The following is a 21,810-nucleotide window of genomic DNA, read 5'->3' as shown; positions in this document are numbered from 1 at the left end:
CAATTTTCCCTTGCTCTCGACTATCAACTGAAATTTGGGAGGCGATATTTGGCGGTTTTATTAGGATAAAAAATCCCAAAATGACGCTCAACTTCGTCCCCCAGTTTTTGATTTTCATCAAACATTGCAAACAAGTATGTCTCAATTTTTTGGGTTGGATTCAATGGAGCCCCAATCCCCATCTTTAGGCGGTCAATCAATTTTTTGTAGTACGTCTGTGCATTTGTTGAGTTAGCAGCAATTCCAATACGAACACCAAGTTCAAGGCTCATAGGATGCTGGAATGTGGCGGCGGACGACAGTCCAGTTTCACCCACCAGTGGCTCAGGCGGCGGATTCGAATTTTTATTGCCGCTAGTAAGTGAATTGGTGCCGGGTGCGGTAACATTTTTTACCGCTGTCACAACTGCGTCGTATTTTTTTTTTTTTGGGTAAACAAAGCATTCATTCATTAATTAATAACGTTAAACATATTACAATCCATAAACATATTACAATCCGCAGATAGTTCACTAGTAGAAAAATGACGATTTGCGTCGCCCCATTTGCGTCGCACAAACACGGAAACGACGCAAAAATGTTACTTGCGTCGCACTTGAATAAGAGTGCGACGCACATCATGGGTAAATGAGAACCAAGATGAGCTATATGCGTCGCATGGTACATTAGTGCGTTGCAAAAACCCAATTTGCGTCGGACCACGTGGCAAATATGACGCAAATCGTCAAAGCCAAAAGTAGTTTTGGGCCATGATCTGCGTCGGATGGGCCGTTCAATGCGACGCAGCTGGATCTCCCACTACCCGTTACACTTTATATTCCCCAAACCCTAAAAACTTTTCGTTTGCCGCTTCAATCTCTCATTCTCTCTCCTGACCCAACTCCCCACACCTCATTATTCTCTCTCTTCCTTCATCCTTCACCAGATCTGTCGATTAATTTCTCCCTCCTCTCTACCGTAATTCTATCCCTTTCTTTCTCTAAATTCATCCTTCATTCTAAATTTACTGAAGATGAACTAGATCTATCCAAATTCAAAGACGAGGAAGATCAAAGATGGTGTTAATAACAAGAGTTCGAGATTATATCAATTGAATGCTCCAAGATATATCCGACATGAATGTTTTTTTCTATACTTGATTCTTCTATGGTACGTTTACAGTTCATCTCTCCTCTTTCGTCCTCCTCATTTTAGTGTTCTTGAATTTGTACAACTTTTAATCAAAATTTTATTTCTACATATGATGGCTGAGAAATTCTAATTGATGATGATTAGGTTGATGATTATTTTGGGGTACTGAATTCGTGAATTTCATTCATGTATTAGAACGAGAACGAAGTTGGCCCAACAACGAAGTTAGAACAACAAAATCATGGCCAGTAGTAGTGGAAGAACGAGAACGAAGAAGAACGAAGTTGGCGATTTAGATTTTTTAATTAAAAATATATTTAGTGCAATTTTATTCATGTATGATAGATCTGGTTTTTTGTTTTTTAGGTTCAATTTTATTAATTTTGTTTTTTGGGTATTATATCTGATTTTTAAATTTCGTTTTTTGTGTATTAGATCTGATTCTAAATTTCGTTTTTAATTTTTTTTTTATTTTGTTTAATTTTGCATCGTTTCGTTTTTAATAGGAAGAAGATGAATGTTTGTTATTATCTTTGTTTAGTTTTTAAATTATGTTAGATCTGTTTTTTGTTTCTTCGTTGTGTTCTTATTGACAGTTGATGCTTTACTTGGATTTACTTCTTCCATACGACCTTTTTCTTCGTTGTTATTCATCGTTTCGTTTTGTTTCTGCGTCGCATCGTTTCTTGACGCTGCTCTTCCAAGTTTTTTTAATTAAAAAATTTTTTTTAAAAAAAAAAACTGCAATTTGCGTCGCACGTAGCCCATGGTGCGACGTAAATTATTCATCTGCGTCGCACCCTAGGCGATGTGCGACGCACATTATCCTTTGAGCTTGGTGTTGGGCTGGGTAGCCATCTGCGTCGCACCGTACACAAGTGCGATGCAAATAGCTAACTAATTTGCGTCGTATGCGAAACGACGCAAATCGAATCTGAGTCATTTGCGTCGAGGGCTTTGGCGTCGCACCATAGTCCGACGCAAATAGGCGCCTCACATCCGACGCAAATTGCCTTTTCTGTACTAGTGGTTGTTCCCTACAATAACTAGGGGGGGAGGGTAAAATCCTAGTTACAATGCTATCACCATCCATAGTCCTACACGCTTTGGCCAAGAGATCGGCCACTTTGTTCGTTGTCCACTGCCTGCACATAGTAAGTAAGTTGGAGTATAGGTCAGAATGACCCCCCTTGATCAGGTGGGTCGCATCTTTGCAATCAGAATATATAATCGCCTTTGGGAGGTTATGCTTCTCAACAAGATAGAGGGCCTCAAGAATTGCAAGAAGTTCTGCTGCAAAACAATTATGAGTGTAAATCTTTCTCAGAAAACCCCAAAACCATCTACCTTCTGCATCACGAATAACCCCCCCAATCCCAGCAACTTCCCTAGGGCCAACAAAAGAAACATCAACATGAATCATTAGGAACTTGGTAGGCGTGTCGCGCACCTAACAAAAATAAATAACCTAATTAATCCTCCTAACTATGTAGTAGGGTAAGTCAGAGTCGATCCCACAGAGAGAAAGTTGTTCTATGATTAGCTCTTAAATAATGGTAAGACTAAAGGAGATTAATATCAAGAATAATGGTGGAATTAAACTATACTAATCAATATAAAAATAAAAGACTCTACAGTTAAGTATCCCCACTAGCACGAAATAATACAAAATAATTCCTACCCCAAATTAATGAATTAATTGTTCACAAGGAAAAGTACACCCTATAAAGTACCATAAACCTCTCCCGAGTATTTATGGCTTCTCTAATATGCATTCAAGCCTACTCTCGTGGAATCATGCAAATTAAAGACATTAAACACGCACTTTAACTTCCTAACAATCCATTCTACTACTCCCGTGGAGAACTTCATGTCCTTAATTGAAATACTCAAATCCGTCAAAATCCAACTCCCGTTGTGATCAAGACAATGGAATCATAACAATACTAGTTATCCCTAATCTAGTATTGGAATATGCACAATCAACTAAGCAAGAACAATACAATTAGTATGAGAATTTAAAGAAACAATCATGAATTAAATCATACTAGGGTTCAACTTAACCATAGATAAAAGAAACTACTCTATCATGAAATAAATAATGAAATCTAAAACTATAAAAGAAAACATAATTAAAGAAATCAATGAAAGAAACTAATAGAACTCATGAATTAATGAAAAAGAAAGAAAATTAGGGTTTACACTAAAAACTAGAGAGAAAAAGAAGAGAGAAAACTAAAACCTAAACCTAAAAGAAATAACGTGAGAAGGGAGAGGAGAGCAAAAGAATGAAAACCTATCTAAATAAATATTCAATAACCTAATATGACTTGGAAAGTAATTTACAAGATAAAGAAAGTGTTAAATAAATCATTAATACGCGGATTAGTGATCCGCGCGTACGCGTGGCATATTCCAGCAGAATCAGCGCAATCTTCCGAAAGGCATAACTCCTTGACTAAAAGTCTCCTCGGGGCGTGCCACCTATCGTTGGAAAGATCTTCAAGTCTAGTTTCCAAATATGCTGGAATTACTGGATTCTAATAAGCACATCAGAAGTTATGATCAGAAGAGTAGACGTGACTCCTTTTTCACATTTCTTCTAATGATTTTCCGCTTCGTTTTCGCTCAAATTCGTACTATAAAATATCTATGACGATCCTTATTCATTGTAGCTTCTTTCCACGCGCTCTTAATCCTTAGGCTTAGCTAATCATACTCCAAATACGTTCTCAATGCCTGAAATTCATCAAAAACAAGAAAACATACCGAATAGAAATAGAAAAACATAACCTAATAATATAATGCAATAATGAAACTAAATATGAAACTAAATGCTCTAAAATGCAACCTAAATGAACCTAAAAACTATATATAAATATGACTTATCAGAACTCTTTTGAGTGGACCAAGACGAGTGGATCCCTAATTTGACTGGTTGAACCTGTAGCAATATAATCGAGTACCTTTCTCCTAGCCCTAGCTCCTATAACTCTAAAGGGGGAAGGATTCTTATTTTTAAACACACAATCATTTCTATCCTTCCAAATCTCATGGTATAGGTAAGGAAAGAGAGATCCCCAAGGTAGGTCCCAAAACCGGTCCCTGGATACCATATTTTCCAAAAGCCACCCTTTAAACTCTGCATTTGTACTCACAGGCATCCCCGGGCAAGTCCAAACATCCCTACTTTTGCTACAATCCCGAATAATGTGCATACTATGTTCAAGGTCGGTCTGACATCTCGGACAGGAGGGGTCCTGAGTTATGCCTCTAGTCGAAAGCAAGTGCCTGTGGGGAATGCGATCCTGCCATATAAGCCACATAAAAAACTTGATTTTTGGCTCACAGTTTCCCTTCCAGATCCAGGAGAGGTCCCCATGCCCCTCATGGACAGGCATTTGGGCCAGATAAGCCTGTTTAAGACTGAAGCCCTTATGGTCAACAAAATCAGGAATAAGGAGGTCAGCGGGGGCGTTCTGGGGGAAGGGGTGGGGGAGGGAGCAAAGGATCCGATTTACAAGATATGTTGGGAGCTGAAGGGATAGGGGGGATAGATCCCATTGACCGGACTGTAACAGACTATGAACTTTCCTCCCCTCCTCCTCCAGAGAGAGCGGTCCCTGGATCCAATCACGCAACGCCCCAATGGAGAGCCAGTCATCCTTCCAGAAGTCAATAGTTCTACCATCTCCTAGACACCAAGAGCTATTCTCCCTAAGCAGGTCCCATCCGTTCCCAATACTTTTCCAAACGACTGACCCATTTTGGAATTTCGTGACATGATTTTTGTACATATTCTTAGACCGGATACACTGCTGGGCCAGATTCGTTTGACCTTGGGCTATCTTCCACCCAAGCTTAGCCAGGTAGGCTCTGTTCATGAGTCTCTGGCTTTCGATTCCCAACCCCCTGGTTTTTAGGTAAAAAGGTGATTTGCTTATTCACAAGATGGAGTTTCTTCCTCCCTCCCTCCTCACCCCAAAGGAAATTATTGCATATAGAGTCAAGATCATTGAGGGTACTGGCTGGGAGGGAAGTAGCCTGCATGTAGTATGCCGGAATAGTGCCAAGGGTTGAGGAAATGAGACATAATCTCCCGGCATTAGACAGGAACTTAGTTTTCCAGTTCGCTAATCTGGCTCTGACTTTTTCCACAATGAATTGAACCTGACTTCTAGAAGGGCGTTTGTGGGATATTGGGAGACCCAGATACACCCCCAGATCTTTAGTTTCACTGATGTTAAGGGTTTCCATGAAAAGGTTCTTATGCTCACTTTGGGTATTTGGCGAGAAGATCAATTTGCTTTTGGCCTCATTTATTTTCTCTCCCGACTCATCACAAAACCTGTCTAAAACTCTACGAACCGTGAAGGCAGTGTCCTCATCCACACGGCCAAAAAGAAGGAGATCATCCGCAAACAGCAAATGGGAGACAGGAATCCGACTTCTCCCCACCCAGAAAGGAGTCCACTCTTTGTTCATACAAGCTTCATTAATCCTACATGTCAGGGATTCTAGACAGATATTGAACAGATAAAGGGACATCGGGTCACCCTGCCTAAGCCCTCGGGAATGAGTGAACTCCTCAGATTGACGTCCATTTATCAATACACGAGAAGAAGCACTCGAAATGCAGCTCATAATTAGGTCAATTGCAGGCCGGTCCAAATGAAGGTCCAAAAGGCATTCCCTCATGAAAGACCACTCAATCCGGTCATAGGCTTTTTCTAGATCGATTTTAAGCGTGAACCAACCCCATTTACCCTTTTTCTTCTGCATGGAATGAAGAACCTCAGAAGCGACAACAAGGTTCACGTCAGGGCCCCTACCTTTAATGAAGCTATTCTAGTTATGGGAAATCCAGGAGGGAATTAGGGGTTTGAGACGGTTAACAAGGATCTTGGTCACCAACTTATAGAGGATATTACACAAGCTTATAGGTCGAAACTGTCTTACCGTATCCGGAGCGGATTGCTTTGGAATAAGACAGATTAGGGCCTGACAGAGATCCTCCGGGATTCTACTCACATTAGATACTGGATCACGCTTACGTTCATTAGAAGTAAATAATAAAAAGGGAAGATCAATTGACGAAGAACTTGCAAAAGCAAAAAGAGGCTGAATATTTACCACTATGTTGGATTATGCTCCAAATTTAGTCAAATAGTTTACCTAATAATTAGGATTAATTGCTAATAATTAGTTAGTGGGTTAACAAGTAATGGTCTAGATAATGGTCTAGTTAGTGGGATAGCAAGTAGTAGGCTACATAGTGGACATGTTATTAGTAGTGCTTTGTATTCGTATTTAAAGGTTGTTTTGTTTATTCATTAAGTGAGTACATGAAAAATATATAAAAATGTAGTCTTTCTAATTCTCTCCAAGTTTCTCTTTTTTCTCTTCTAAAAATTTCTACACACTAAAGGTGTTTCATAAGTTGACAAAAAAATGAATTATTGGGGTAATGTATCCCATGTCTCCGAATGTGGCACTAGATGGTGGGTAGGTTTTTTTTGTCAAATTCGTGTTAATGGCCGTTGAAACCTTAATTTGATTTCCGAACGTATTTTTATCTAGATATTTACGAATATTTTGCATACCTGGGTGCACCGATGATGATAGTGTCGATGATGGATCGATTTCATTCCCAACTGTAACGTAATTTATTGACGCAACATATTGGGAGACGTTGTTATTTACCCATTCATCCGCGGCTGATTGATCGGACGCTATGCGCGGAAAATCGTCGTTAGCAACACCAAGCATGACTTTGATGCCTGACCCTTGTAGAGCTTGGAGAGTCCGTTGATTTGGTTCGTAGAGTCTCATTGCACGTATACCAATATACCATTGGACTTATATATAGAGGTCCACCACTTCTTCAGGAGACGGTAAGTTGTCTCCATTCATACCATAACATACTCCAATTTCTGCCTCTGTGTACAACAAGCTTAATTAGTGTAAGACATTTCGATAGTACTTTATCAATTTTTAGACTAAAGTAGTTGTAACATATCTAATTTGAAGGAATCACATGAGAACACTTCTTATATGATAAGTAAGAAAATAATGGAAACCGTGATATTATAATTTATTTTTTAAATATTACATAATAATATTTTTTTTTTGTTGAAAATGTAATCATTTTGGAACATTGGCTACATATGGGAAAAAAGGTTTTAATTTAGCCAAACGGATTACATATATACACTATCTGTCTCTTATTGAGGAAGTATTCCCCCATACTTGGTAGGGGCCAACTTTTCCCATATCATTTACTTGATTTGATTATATATAGCTCGAATATAATATAATAGCTAACTGATATGATAAGATAGTGTTAAGGTATGATATAAGATTTCAACTAATAATCCCCAAAATAAAAATATATGAAAAAAAAAATGATAATTTTTTAATATTACTTTTGTCATAAAATAAAATTACATAAATGCCATGGCATTGGATAATACCGGGTATGGGAATATCATTACTCGTCTCTTAATTATTAGTTTATCCACTTTTTTTTTGGGGTTCTCCCTTATTAGTGTACCCACTTTATTTTTTCGGTTTTGAAAGGGTCCCACTAATTATTTACCTTCTTACCCTACTTTTCATGGCCCAAAACATTAACTTCAATATAATATGCTAATAAATTAATATAATTTTTCTTGTATGATCCTAATACTTATTTATCCTAAAACCGATCTCTTCCCAAAAAACTGGAAAAGAAGGGTTGTTCATAATATGGTCTGGATCACACCAAACCGCAACTCAAACTGTTTTTTTTTTTTGTTTGGGTTGGTTTGTAGTTTCAAAATTGTGGGTTGTTTGTGATTGATTTTAAATCTTTGTAAAGCCAACACTAGTAGAAAAACGACGATTTGCGTCCCCTGATTTGCGTCGCACAAACACGGAAACGACGCACAGGTGGGATTTGCGTCGCATGTGGGAGGAGTGCGACGCACAACATGGCCCATTTGCGTCGCACCTGCTTTACATGCGTTGCAAAAGCCAAATGTGCATCGGATACCCTCACTCATGCGACGCAAATAGTCTCTATATTAAAAAAAATTCAAACTATGTGCGTCGCACGCACGTCTTTTAGGTGCGTTGCAAAATACCCAATTTGCAATGCACCTCTCTAATGTGCGACGCATATTAAGGAGAGGCCCACTTCAGAAACCCTAGGCTCACTTAGTCACACACTCACATCTCACATGCCCTCTCATTTCTGAGCCCCTCTCCCTCCCTCTCAATTCTCAGCGCATCTCTCTCTCTCTCTCTTCTCAAACACCAAATCCATTTCGTCGAATTCGAGTGCTGAACGAACGCCAAATCCAAATCTCCGTCGAACACCGCGTCGAACACCGCGTCCGTCTCTCTCTCTTCGTTGCAAAAGCCAAATCCAAATCTCCGTCGAACACGGCCTCCGTCTCTCTCTCTTCATTGCAAAAGCCAAATCTCCGTCGAACACCGCGTCGAACACCGCCTGCAAACACCACCAACGACATCAGATTCGTTATTTTCTCAGGTATTTTTTAGTTCAAATTTTATTCTGAATTTCTTTGTTTTGTCATATTTATGTTTATTTTTTAAATTTGAAGAACGAGATTTCTTTCTGTTAGATCTGGTTTTTAGCGATTTGAAGAAAGAGATTCGAAGAATGAGATTGAAGAACGAGATTTGAGAAGAACGAGATCTGGTTTTTGGCGAATTTGTTCGTTCCATTTCGCAATTTGTAATTTTTTTTAAATATATTTAGTGAAATTTCTGTTTGTTAGATCTGGTTTTTTTTTTAGGTTTAGTTTTTTAATTTCGTTTTTTTGTTGTATGTTAGATCTGAATTTTTTATTTTTGATATGATTTTTGAGACGGTTGCATCATCGAGTATATTGTATTACAGATTCATCATCAGTATATTGTATACTATTGATATGATTTTATTTGTTGTATGATTTTTAATATGAATTTTTTATTTCTGTTTGTTTGAATGATTTGAATTGTCCTCCGTCTTTTTAGTTGTATGAAGCACAGCAGTATTTCTGTATCTCTGTTGTTGTACCATTTCAAGTTTTTGAGTTGTTGGATCTCTGTTTGTTGTACCATTTCAAGTTTTTTTCATTTTAAAAAAAAAAATTAAAAAAAAAATTTGCGATTTGCGTCGCACGTAGCCCAAGGTGCGACGCAAATCACTCATCTGCGTCGCACCTTAGGCGATGTGCGACGCACATTACCCTTTGAGCTTGGTGTTGTTGGGCTGGGAAGCCATTTGCGTCGCACCGTATACAACGTGCGACGCAAATAGCTAACTAATCTGCGTCGTTTTCGCATACGACGCATATCGTTTATGAGTCATTTGCGTCGAAGGCTTTGGCGTCGCACCATAGTCCGACGCAAATAGGCGCCTCACATCCGACGCAAATTGCCTTTTCTGTACTAGTGCAAACTGCACCATAAACCGCAAAACTATATAGAAGAATTATTTTTTTAATTTTGTATTATTGGACCCTTTATATCTGATTATATATTTCTAATTTTACGAGAACTATGTATTAGATTTTCGACAACTTTAATTTGTACCACATATTTTAGTTATCTATGAATTATTTTTTCAATAATATGTTCACAATATGGTCAATGTCGGAACCTTGGGTCAATGATTGAAATCTGACATAAGGTTTGTTCTCGCAAAAAAAAGTTGTTTAAGGTTTGTTCTTGCAAAAAAAAATTGTTTAAGATTTGTTTTCGCGAAAAAAAAATTATATAAAGTAGTTTCTCACAAACTTCATGTTTTATAAGGTGATTTTTATTTGAAAAAAAAGCCTAACTATTTTCCGGCAACAAATTTACAAAACTTTAATTTAGAATAGTCTACAAATATATAAAAAAAAAAGTTAAACCGCACCGACCAAACGATCACAAATATAAAAATGGTTACAAGAATCACATTGCAGATGAAAAATAGTGAAGCTGCATCGCACCAAACACATGGTGCGGTTTGGGCATGCTTTGGGAAAAAGTGCGCCACGATTTTGTTTGGAAAAATGTTAAATCGCATATTTGCAATTTGGGGCTTGTATCTCAAATGGCACCAATGACCAACCTAACCCATGAACAGTCCTAATTAGCACAAGTCCTCTTCTCTTCTAATATACTTTCTTTGTTACAAAATATTTGATACACTTCTTCGGCGACGCTTGCCAATGGATAACTTTAACCATTGATATATAATTTCCTACATGTAAAAATTATAAAAACTTAATACGAAAGTATATATCGAGAAGAATCTAACAAGATCTCAGGTGACTATACGGTCATTTAACACAAAATGTTTCATCCGCCTTACAACAATGTATTATACAACAGTCTCATTCAAGAATTTGTAGTGGTAAATAAAATAGTCAAGCAAAATTTTTTTATTATATCTAATAAATAAATAAAAACTTCTCATGCATTATGCACGGATCAAAAAGCTAGTTTTTATGAGAATTATGTGGGAGTCTAATGGTTGGAGCTCCCACCTGCTCCTAATCATGAAGTTGGGAGTTCGACTCTCATCAACCCCATATTTGGGGTGTTTGTGTGTACATTTGCTTCTGGGTATAATTCCCCAGTTTTCAATCTCTGAAAGTTTCCTTATGAGTTGGGATCCCGTTCTTACCCTCTAACTCATGAGGTTGAGCCTGCATAGGCCAATAAATTACCGAACCAAAAAAAAAAAGCTAGTTTTTATATATACATCATTATTCTTCTTCCGTTGGCAGATGTCAAGATGGATGAAAATAGAATACAAACCAAACACTGTAAAGATGATTGACTATACCGATATCGTACCATATATGTAGTCTCTTTTAAGTTACACTGGAAGGCTTATTTTATTTATTGCAAGTAATATGTATATATAGATAGCATGCTTATAATGAGAAATAAATTACGAGCTAAAGTTTACATATATTTTTTTGGTGTAAACGAGCTAAAGTAAAATATCAGCTGAAGTTGATTTGGCCATATTTAGGATGTTGATCAGGAAAAAAGAGCCCAAAGTGACGCTCAGTTTCATCATTTGGTTTTTTATTCTCATCAAACATTTCAAACAAGTATGTTTCAATCGCCTGCCCTGCTTTCAACGGAGTCCCTTGATTCACATGATTGATTAAATTCCTATAATAAGTTCCCGCATTATCCACTGTAGCAGCATCACCATCACCGTCCGATGGCCACCCTGTCTCGGACACGACAACCGCCGTGTTAGGTGCACCGGCTTTCCCTAGCGCAGCGTAGACGGAATCCACCATCGCATCAAACAAGTTTTGGTAATTTAAGTTATTGTTACTATCAGTAACAACATTACCGGGTGCCTTAAATAATGCATAGTCAAGAGTAATATCTTGTTTGTTACCATATCTATAAGAAAAGTAAGGGTAAATATTAACCAACAAAGGAGAACCGTTACTAGTTAAAAAGTTAATAATCGGGGTAACGTATGATATGTCACTAAATTGACCATTAGATGGTGGGTACGAGTTTGTGATTAAGCTTGTATCGATAGATGTAGAAACCTTAATTTGGTCATCTAAATTGTTTGATTTTAGTGCATTAAGAACATTTTGCATGGCTGGTTGCACTGATGAGGCTTCTTGATCGGACGGATGGATTTCATTACCAACGGCGATGTATTTAATCGACGACGCGAAAGGGACCACGTTGGTTTGGACCCATTCCATTGCAGTCGATGGATCAGATGCTAGAGATTGAAGTTTATCGTTAGGTACGTCTAGGATGACTTTGATGTTTGTACTTTGTAATGCTTGGAGTGTTGCTTGATACGGAGCGTACATTCTCATTGCTTGTATGCCCTTGGATTGGTAGAAGTTCACCACATCTTGCTGTGATGGTAAGTTGTCACCATTTTGACTACCGCCATAACATACTCCAATTTGTGCCTCTGTATGTATTGGATCATATGTATATTAGTACAAATTAAGGGTGTTTATTTTCATATCTCATTATTTTTGAAATTTAAAACTTCAAAAATTATTAAGGGACGGTCTAATTTTAATATAAAAGTAGACCTGTTAACTAAATGGATTAAACTAGTCACCGAAAGAAATTAAGCTAGTCACTATTAGGCTAATTCTCTTTTTAATATTAAGCTTACTATTGTATAATTTTAATTTAAAAATAGACAGTCTCTTGCAAGCTAAGACAAACTCTTAAAACTTACATATATATGAAAATCAGACAAGTTATTACCTTTACTTTGTAATTGGTTTCTAAAATAAAAATGACAAATGTAAGCATAACTTCTTCTTTTTTGAAAGAGAAATTTCATTAATTGAAGGTCAAACGACATCTACAATAGGTATTAAAGAAAAACAAGATACAATTAAACAAGAATAAATCAAATTCGTCTTCGAAGAAACTACAATGAACCAGATGGAGCTAAATGTAAGCATAACTAATTGTAAGTTTACTATACAATTCATCAATATATATCGTATTACTTTTCAATTAAAACCATAATGCAAAAATTGGCAATAATATCAGACATATTCCGAACTTTAAAACATAACGTTCAATTTCACGTTTTTCATATCTCATCAATTATATATATGAGAGTTCATCGTGAGAAGACTTCAAAAAAAAACAAGTATTCCCTACGTTTTTTTTAAATTCTACTCATTTTTTGTTCATGTAGTCAAATAGAGAAAGTTTCGACCATGTTTTTTATTTACACTTCTTTTCCAATTTACTTGCAACATTTTATGCCTTCCAATTCACAATTTTAACCATCAAAATATCCCACTATATAATCATGAAACTCGACATTTTGAAAGTATACATCGAAACAAAAAATCTAACAAAATCTCATGTGACTATAGTAAAAGTCCATATGTTGCAGGTAAATTGGAACATATGTAGGAATAATTAAATAAGAAAAAACATTTATATATATAGAGGTAGTATAACAATATAAACAAGTAGTTCTGAAGCAATAACTTATTTAGCTACCTGCAGTATGTTGTATGCTGAGCAATAAAATTGCTATGGCAAATAGCGAGGTGGTAGCTGCCATGGAAGGAGTGCTAGTAGCTCAAGATAGCAATGGAAAAAAAATATTTTAGGAAGCTGTTAATTAATATGTTTGATGGTTTTGAGTTCTTCAATTTGGCCCCTTTATATAGAGGCAATGGTCTTTAATCTAAACTCAACTAAACAGGTCAGTCAATTATTCCATGGACTTCAATTACTTCTTTTTTACTTCAATAATGTTAGGTAATACACCAATGGTCATATTCTCAACTTCACGTACACTTCGTATTCAAAAATATATGAATGTGAATGTCATCAACTTATCATGCATCGTCGTCATCCCTATTGTTATTTTCAGTATAGGTGACAGTTCAATATTAATGCATAAATTTGGTCACGATCAATTTAAATAGACGCATGAGGCTAGTTCAGTTTCTCTTTCAAAATAACGTAATATTTACGAGTATTTGGAAAACGTTGTCATGTCTACTAAAATGGTTTTATTTGTGAATGTTCTTCAATACATTGTAGATCAGTTTAACCAAAGTATCTAACCAGAGTAGGTATAAGTTAAGGGTTAGGCGCAGTAAAAAGTTTCATTGCATTGAACTATTCTTTCAATAGTAGACTAGTAGTCATATTTGATTGAACTATTTAGTGCTTATAAGACTAATTTTTGTATAATGAACATTTCTATGGCATAGTCGACAAATTAAGATCTTAAGGTACATGATCAGAAAATAGGATGATCTTACACCTTGTAATGACTTGTCCAATTGAATTAATTAATTAAAATACAAATCGATCGATAGAAGTTGTAAGGGTTATATTTGTCAAACGTATACAAGTGCAATTTTGAAGCTAGTGAAAGTGTGAATGGCCTTAATATTGAGGGAGTCTTATTGACAAGAAGAATATGCATCTAATGTCCTAGTTGATAAGTCCATTAAACATTCAAAGTCTCAAACGTACTCTTTGGTGTAGAAAATAGTGGCAAATTTTCTTGTTTGAATCAATGACCACAAGAAAATATAGAGTATTGTTTTGTGCTAACTGTAGGGAAATTAACATTAGCGTGTCCTAGGTGTTAAGTTTGCGGCAAAATGTGAATGGGCTTGATGAATCTTGAGAAATTAGCGTACAGACTTAAATAGACTATTCTTATCTGCACGCAATGCGTGCGATAACGACATAACGTGTGATAACAAATGAAGTGGAAAATAGAATTAATTGGGTAGAAAAACTGTCTTTATATCTTATTTTCTCAAAAAACTGATGTTCAATTTAAATGTCCTACTTTCCCCCCTTTTTTCATTCAAATGAAACAGTTAGTTATCCTCTTTTTTTTTTCTTTTTTTCCTTTTTCTATTTTTTGGTGTCCCCCATGTGTTACCTTATATAATAGAGATTTAGCCGTGGAAAAATACTCCGTTCATCATTTTTAATCGATACATTCTTTTTTTTTGGTATTATTCAGATGACAACTTTGACCTTCTTTAATTTTATATACGTAAAGAAAAATATAGTCATGCAGGATCTTGTTTTATTCCTCTTTATATGTACTTTCCAAATTAATAATTTTTATAACCTTCTCTTATACATAACTCAAGATATTAAGGTTTGAAGTTGTATGCTTGTGTATATAAAACTGTGAAAAATAGAATGTAGAAATTAAGGGTGAGCAGAAAAATGGGTATCCGATTTCAGACCCAGAACCGGTTGGACCTAGTGGGTATGGAATCGAAAATGGTCCTGTTGGGATCTGGTCTGGGTCCAAATATGAGGACCTGGTTACAAGTGGTCCCAATACTGGATAGTAAAATGTTGGACTCGGTACATATTAGGTACCCGATAAATCTAGCTTTTGAATGCCATTGCGTACGTACCAGATACCCAATACTAAACTCGGTTCCTACCAATTCCAATACCAATTCTAGAAAGTCACCTCCAGTCAAAATCAAAGTTACATCACACTTCCAGAGAACCGGGTACCATACCCGGTGTTGGAACTAGTCCCAGGGGCGGATCCAGCGTGGGTTCAATGGGTTCAACTGAACCCACGTGGATCCGTGAGAAAAACTGAATTTTACCGGAAAGAGAAAACGAGTTTATATATTTAGGCGCTGAATAATATTCACTATGTATGGTGTGGTTCAGTGGTGACGATGTCCGCGTGAAATCATGACCCATGTCTTGGGTATGCTTGATCGCGGGATCAAATCCCAGCACAAGCATGTTTTTTTTTCCTTTCTTTTTCTCTCTTTGTTTTTTTTTTTTACTTTGTTAGCATGTTTTTTTTCCCCTTTCTTTTTCTCTCTCTTTGTTTTTTTATTACTTTGTTAGCATGTTTTTTTCCCCTTCTTTTTCTCTCTCTTTGTTTTTTTATTACTTTGTTGGTTCTATTTTCCCAATATTTTCTAATCCTCCAACTTTCCTTCTTTAGAAATTTTCCCCATCCACCTACTACTAGTACATTAACTACTATGAAGGCTTTAAGACTAGTATTAAACTGAAAATTAGGGATTAAATCATGTATAACAAATTTATTATTCTTGTTGTATATGGATCACATATAGTAAAACAATCTAAGTGAGAGCGTCACGTGGCGTCGTTCCTTGGTTAAGAACACCTTTGAATATATTAGTATAGATAGAAAATGAATCTCGTCTAATTTCACCTTTTATCGAATTTCCTTGCTTAAGCAATCAATTATCAATAACATTTATTTATTTGCCAAACTATATTATAAAGACTTTATTATTGTTGAATGATTAATTATTTATTTTAGATTTTATTTTTTTTGTTGATTATTAGTACTATTTTTTTTCTTCGTTTCACGAGTGAGAGTTTTCAGAGTTTATAACACTTGTTTACCTAAAGACAACTTATCAAAATTTATCAATATAAGTTCAAACAAACAGAGTTTTAATTCATTGGTTGATTATGAAGATTAATATATGTAGTGAGATTATGTCCTTTTCAATACTTAATTTTAAATTAATAGTTGCAAATACATATTTTTTCATCTCATTGAAAGATTAAAATTGAAAAATAATGTCGACTCAGAATACAATCAACCAGTATAAGTGTCTTTAGCGCCTTTGAATATAAGTATTAAAAATAAAATTTGCGCACGCTTCGCATAGTACGGTTTTGGCTCTATGTTTGAACAAGTTCGAACCCACGTGGTCCAATTTCTGGATCCGCCACTGACTAGTCCCAACTGGTTCCAAGACCAATTCCATAAAATGAGGACCTGGTCCAACGAATTCCAATTCCGGTTCTGACTGAGCCCGAGTCCATTTCTCGCAAATTTGACCAGGTACCGGTTGTGCTCACCCCTAGTAGCAACTAAAAAGAGATAGAGGGAGTGTAGTAAGAACTTACCGGTTACACTCATTTACTTTTGCTAATATTCTCCATTTCAAAATATAAGACATTCACGTTTTACAAAAATTTGTTTTGATCATAAATATCTCTCGTAATAGGATAAGTAAAAATTATAAAAATCATATCGTTGAATTCGTCTTAAAAAATCTTAGGATAACATTATTTTTTAAAAATCTTTTATCAACATAAATTAAAAGTACTTAACTGTCCAAGTTCAACCTTTAACATCGTATTTACCTTATATTTTAAAATGGAAAAAGTATCTCGTAATAAGTTGGTGCAATCTGCAAATTGTCTTACTGGAATTCTTTTTCGATATAAATTTTGATTCAATCAAAAAATATCTGAGCTTCAATTGTTAGATCAATTTCTTTTACGGGTGTGTGCATTATATAGAAATTCTTTATTCCCGAAACCATATTATAGTGCCAATTGGTTACTTCCTTTATTGCCAATGAGTTTTAAGGTGGAAATTCTTTTGAGCTTGTAAGTTGTCAACAGTCCAAACTCTCCTCCATTAACAGGTGCGACATACCTATTTAATGTTTTGATCACAATTAACATAGTATCAAAAGTCAGATCCACATCAAGGACCATTAATATACTCTGCGGCAATTGAAAATGGGACCTCACATGTGTGTAGGAGTGGGAGTGTTGAAATTATGATGTACTTCCTCTGTGTTTTTTTATCTTTCTCACTTAAAATTTTGACTCTATTTACAATTAGAGAGAATTTTTTAGATTTTTCTCAATATATAAGAAAAAAATATAGTCATGTGGGGTCTTGTTTGATTCGTCTCAATGAGTACTTTATTAATATTCGATTATTATAATCTTTATTAATATGCAATGAAAGATATTTAATGTAGAATAAGTACATTAGCAAACGTGCAAAGTCAAAGTAGGAAAGACAAAAAATACATAGGGAGTATAGTTATAGCTCATTGCCCAAACAACATATGTGAGTGTCCCATATCGATAAAAAAAAAGAAATATAAGTTCACTTTAAAGCTAATGGGTTCTCTTTATCATTCTATGGCTTTAAGGTGAAACCTACTTTGATCTTATAAAGTAAACTCTTCTTAACCTTATAGAAGGTGAGAAAAACTCATTACAAAGATAATAATCTGAAATAGGATCATTCCAAAAAAAAAAAAAAAAAGGTAGGTATACTTACAGATTATAGAGCATTACTGAAACAACACATGTGAGTGTTTCATATTGATAACAGAAGAAATATTAGTTCTCTTTATAAGACTAATGGATTATTCCCCTTATCGTCCTATGGCTTTAAGGTGGAACTTTCTTTGATCTTGTACAGTAAACTATACTTAACATTATAGAAAGTGAGAAAAACTTTATTACAAAGATTATCATACTTCCTCCGTTTCGTTTTTAAATGCAATAAAGGGGTATTTTTTGTGAGATATAAAATATTCATTTATTGCATTTATAATGAAACTGAGGAAGTATAAAACTTGTAGAATCATTCTAAAAAAAAAGTGGATAAACTAATACTTCCTTTGTTCTATAATAAGTGAAACACTTCTCTCTTTTATGTGAGAGCTTTTTTAGAGAAGTGTTTCGCTTATTATGAAACGGATGAAGTAATAAATAAGCAAAAGAAAAATAGGTAAACTGATAAAATTCGGAGGAAATATGACCTAAATGAAGTACGCATAACGAGATTATGACAATTTTCATGCCAAAACCAAGTCAGCAGTAGTAATCTGTAATTCACTAATTCCTATAAAAATGATCCAATTCTAGATAAAGAGATGGATGTCTGTGGGCCGTTGCAAGATTTTCATGTAGAAAGGTTTTACAAGTTTGGGATCCCGAATCCGGGCCCGGAACCACTTGACTTCTGCAACTCCAAGCCCACACTATTGGGCCTCATATGACTTATAAGCCATTTTCTTTAAATGAGCTAACGATCCACAATAAGGTTGACGTTTCACTAAATGGAAGGCCCATACAAGCATGTATTATCAACATCAAAAAGTTAAATTTTTTCTTCAAGAAGAAAGATAGATTTCATTAATCGAAAGTTGTACGACATTTGTCATTAATATTAAAGAAAACGAATTACAACCTAATTTGATCAAATAAAATTCTTTTATAATATCTCGAAATTTTTAATTTAAGGTAATGAGCAAAACAAACAATTAGCAAAAAGTAATTAAACCCTTCTAATTTACAATTATTTATAGATTTTGAGGCATTGGAGATAAAGATTTGCTCAAACAAAAGTAAGTTGTCAAGAACTTTTAAACAATTAGTGTTTATTAAAACTAATTATTAGATTAGAAAAATGAACTACATGAATATCAATATATGTTATTAAAACATATGGGGAAAAATTGCACCTCGTCATACGTCGCCTTCCCCTCTCTCAAGCGCTTACATGGCATCGTTGTCATCCATGAAGTGGCGATTCTTTGTCGACGTGTATCCTCCCATTGTATATGATACAAAAGGTTGTGCAACAAGTTTTGTTCCCTTGATCATCTATTTATATATAGTATCATCATTCCACATTTTCACCACCAAACTAAAGCGCATTTTTGTAATTAAACGTCTAAATCCAACTATTAAATGGCAAGACAAAGAAAAAGCATACCCCAAACAAAGTACCTAGGACATTGTTCGGGCTCACAAACTAGTTTTGATTTTAAAAGTTATCACAAACGGTACATTAAGGATTTACCCTCAAAAGATAATTTTTGAACTCTTTTTTTTTTTTAGGAACCTTATTTTTAAACTTAATTATTCATAATACATATTGAAGTAATAAAAACTATCTTAAATTCTAATTTACCATTAATAAAAGTTTTAATATGGCCAAATCTTTAAAATTACTTCAAAATTGTTGTGGATCAAGGCCATAAAAATGTTGTATCATTAATTGGGATTTGGGACATTGATTTATGGTTTGAGCATAAATTCACTAAAAAGAGTAAACACGCACCTCTTATATTTTTGTGCATCGACATGTAATAGTATTAACGTGTTTTTTATTTAACTTATTTTGACTTATATGAATTTGTCTTGTCTTATTTGAATTATTTTTTATCTTATCAGTCCTTGTCTTATGTCATCTGAATTTATATTTTTATCTTATATCAACTTATTAATTAAACTTGATGACGTTTGTATTATTAAATTTATTTCTTTTTATATAAACTTATTTTTTTCATCTTTTCTAAACTTATCTGAACTTATCTTATCTTATCTGAATTTATTTTATTTAATTATTTAAACTTATCTCATCTCTTTTAAAAATATTTTTGAATTAAGTTGAACATAACATAACTTAGTAAGAAAGTCCACCTTCAAATTAGAACATGGGTCTTACCGTCTTATGATGGAGAGAACTGAAGTTTCAAAATATTTTTTTGAGCTTCTATTAGTATAGAAGTATTTACGTTGGCCAATCATTGAAGCAAACAGTTGTTGATCTTCATAAAACGACATCTCTTATGAGAGAAGCACTCAAATGTTTAGTACACCGTATATATTATATTATGATTTTTTTTTGTTAAAAAACTTCCTTTGACCATGTCATATGTCATGTCTAGGAAAAGAAAATTATAGTAAGACAAGATATATTATAATCTATAAATATGCTAGTTCTTAAGTTACGGTTTCTATAAGAATTGTCCCATCACTATAGATTTTTGCGAGTCGAGTTCAAATTTGAACTAATTCGACTCGACTCATTAGCATTTCGAGTCGAATTTGAGTTGAGTCGAGCTCACTCGAGTCGAGTTTTTCCGAGTTTTGATCGAGTTCGGCTTTGATCGAGTAGTTTGCAAGTGTCTCATGTTAAAAACAACAATAAGGTAGAAAAATGTTGAATTTAGGTGTTTTGCTATTGATAATTGGATATTCGAGCTTCTCGCGAGTTTTCGAGTCGAGTATCGAATTGCTCGAATCGAGTATCGAGTTGCTCAACTCGACTCACCAACATCTCGAGTTGATTTCGGTTCGAGCTCACTCGAGTCGAGCTTTGGCCAAGTCAATCTCGAGTAGCTCGCGAGTTGTCTCCGTCTCATTACCACCTCACCTATAATATTATTCTTGTATTAGTATATTATTGATTAACCATTATTCCAATCGTGAAAAACTTTGCAAGTATTATAAAGCCAACCGAAATAAAAAAAATTCCGGCTAATGATTTGAGAATGGTATTTCAGTCAAACATTTTGGCTCCATAATAATTTAACAAAGAATCAAAAATATTATAATTAACCTAACAACCTATTCTTTAGATGATCTGAAGTGTGAAAGTGATCATTCTAAAATTAGCTTTAAACAACCAGTCAATTATATGTATATATGAATTAGAGCATATGACTAAAATTAAGTGTGAAAAATTAATATTGGATTTAAATCAGGGTAGCTTTAGGGCAAACACGGATACGTCTCAAATTCAAATTAATATTCAATTAGCAAATACTGGTAAGTTACTAATTTACACATATTTTATCTATAATCTGATGTAGTTAAAATAGTAAAAGAATATAATGAAACAAGATTATGGATAAATGAGTAATCGATTATATTGTTTGACATAAGAAGATATAAACAATGAGAAAAAAGTGGTGTATTCGTGTAGATAAGAAGCTAAGACATTTCTAGGTGGGAAAAGATTTGGCATGAGAAGATAATTTTGTTGTTCTTTGCAAATTGTCAAAATTTGACATAAGAGGTTGCGGCCAAGACTTCTAACTCCGACTTACACAAACAAATTAGTCCCAATATGCCAAAATAATCATGTATACATGTGGTCACATTTTATTCTTTGATCGTCATTTTTTTTAGAGAGGTCATAAAGGCAAGATGAGAACCAATTTCAAAATCTTCTAAAATTCGGATAAAAGCTCCAACCAACTGAGTTATTCTTCACTCTATCTCGTCGTCATATATTAAATAACATACAACTTTTTATTAATTAACTGGTTGTTGGACTTAGTTAGGTCCTGAATTATTTGATAATATGTTATGATATAATTATTTAGATTGATAATTGACATTTTATTATGAGTTTTGATATATGATGAATACTTTTAGAAGTTGGACTAGGCGGTTGGATAAGATAATCTCAACTCGACCTGCTATTAAAATCTTCGTCAAAAACGACATGTAATTGAGGCATGGTATGCATGCGCAAGTAATAAGAGATAGAATATTAATTAAGGTGAAGATAAAACGTTAATAGAGATAGGTCCAATTTATTCAAAGATAGCT

At 34.6% G+C, this 21,810-nt stretch overlaps 1 protein-coding gene and 1 pseudogene across 1 annotated transcript; both read right to left on the bottom strand.

The window, feature by feature from the left end:
* Positions 1-3,282: 3,282 nt before the first annotated feature.
* LOC130591222 (glucan endo-1,3-beta-glucosidase-like) lies at positions 3,283-10,971 on the bottom strand (annotated as a pseudogene).
* Positions 10,918-13,308, bottom strand: LOC104890043 (glucan endo-1,3-beta-glucosidase). Its single transcript, XM_010675400.4, has 2 exons — positions 13,147-13,308; positions 10,918-12,079 (listed from the first exon to the last, which is right to left on the bottom strand). Exons 1-2 carry the CDS (start codon positions 13,208-13,210, stop codon positions 11,121-11,123), a joined length of 1,023 nt encoding a protein of 340 aa, XP_010673702.1. The 5' UTR covers positions 13,211-13,308; the 3' UTR covers positions 10,918-11,120.
* Between the last annotated feature and the right edge of the window lie 8,502 nt (positions 13,309-21,810).

Source organism: Beta vulgaris, chromosome 4, assembly GCF_026745355.1.
Source record: "Beta vulgaris subsp. vulgaris cultivar EL10 chromosome 4, EL10.2, whole genome shotgun sequence".
Classification (NCBI taxonomy): Eukaryota; Viridiplantae; Streptophyta; class Magnoliopsida; order Caryophyllales; family Amaranthaceae; genus Beta; species Beta vulgaris.
This window is presented reverse-complemented; position numbering and strand designations above follow the sequence as displayed.

Coding starts and splice junctions, on each gene's coding strand:
- LOC104890043 (XM_010675400.4), bottom strand. CDS start 13,210: ATGGCAGCTACCACCTCGCTATTTGCCATAGCAATTTTATTGCTCAGC. Junction 12,080..13,146: donor CAGCATACAACATACTGCAG/GTAGCTAAATAA, acceptor CAATACATACAG/AGGCACAAATTGGAGTATGT.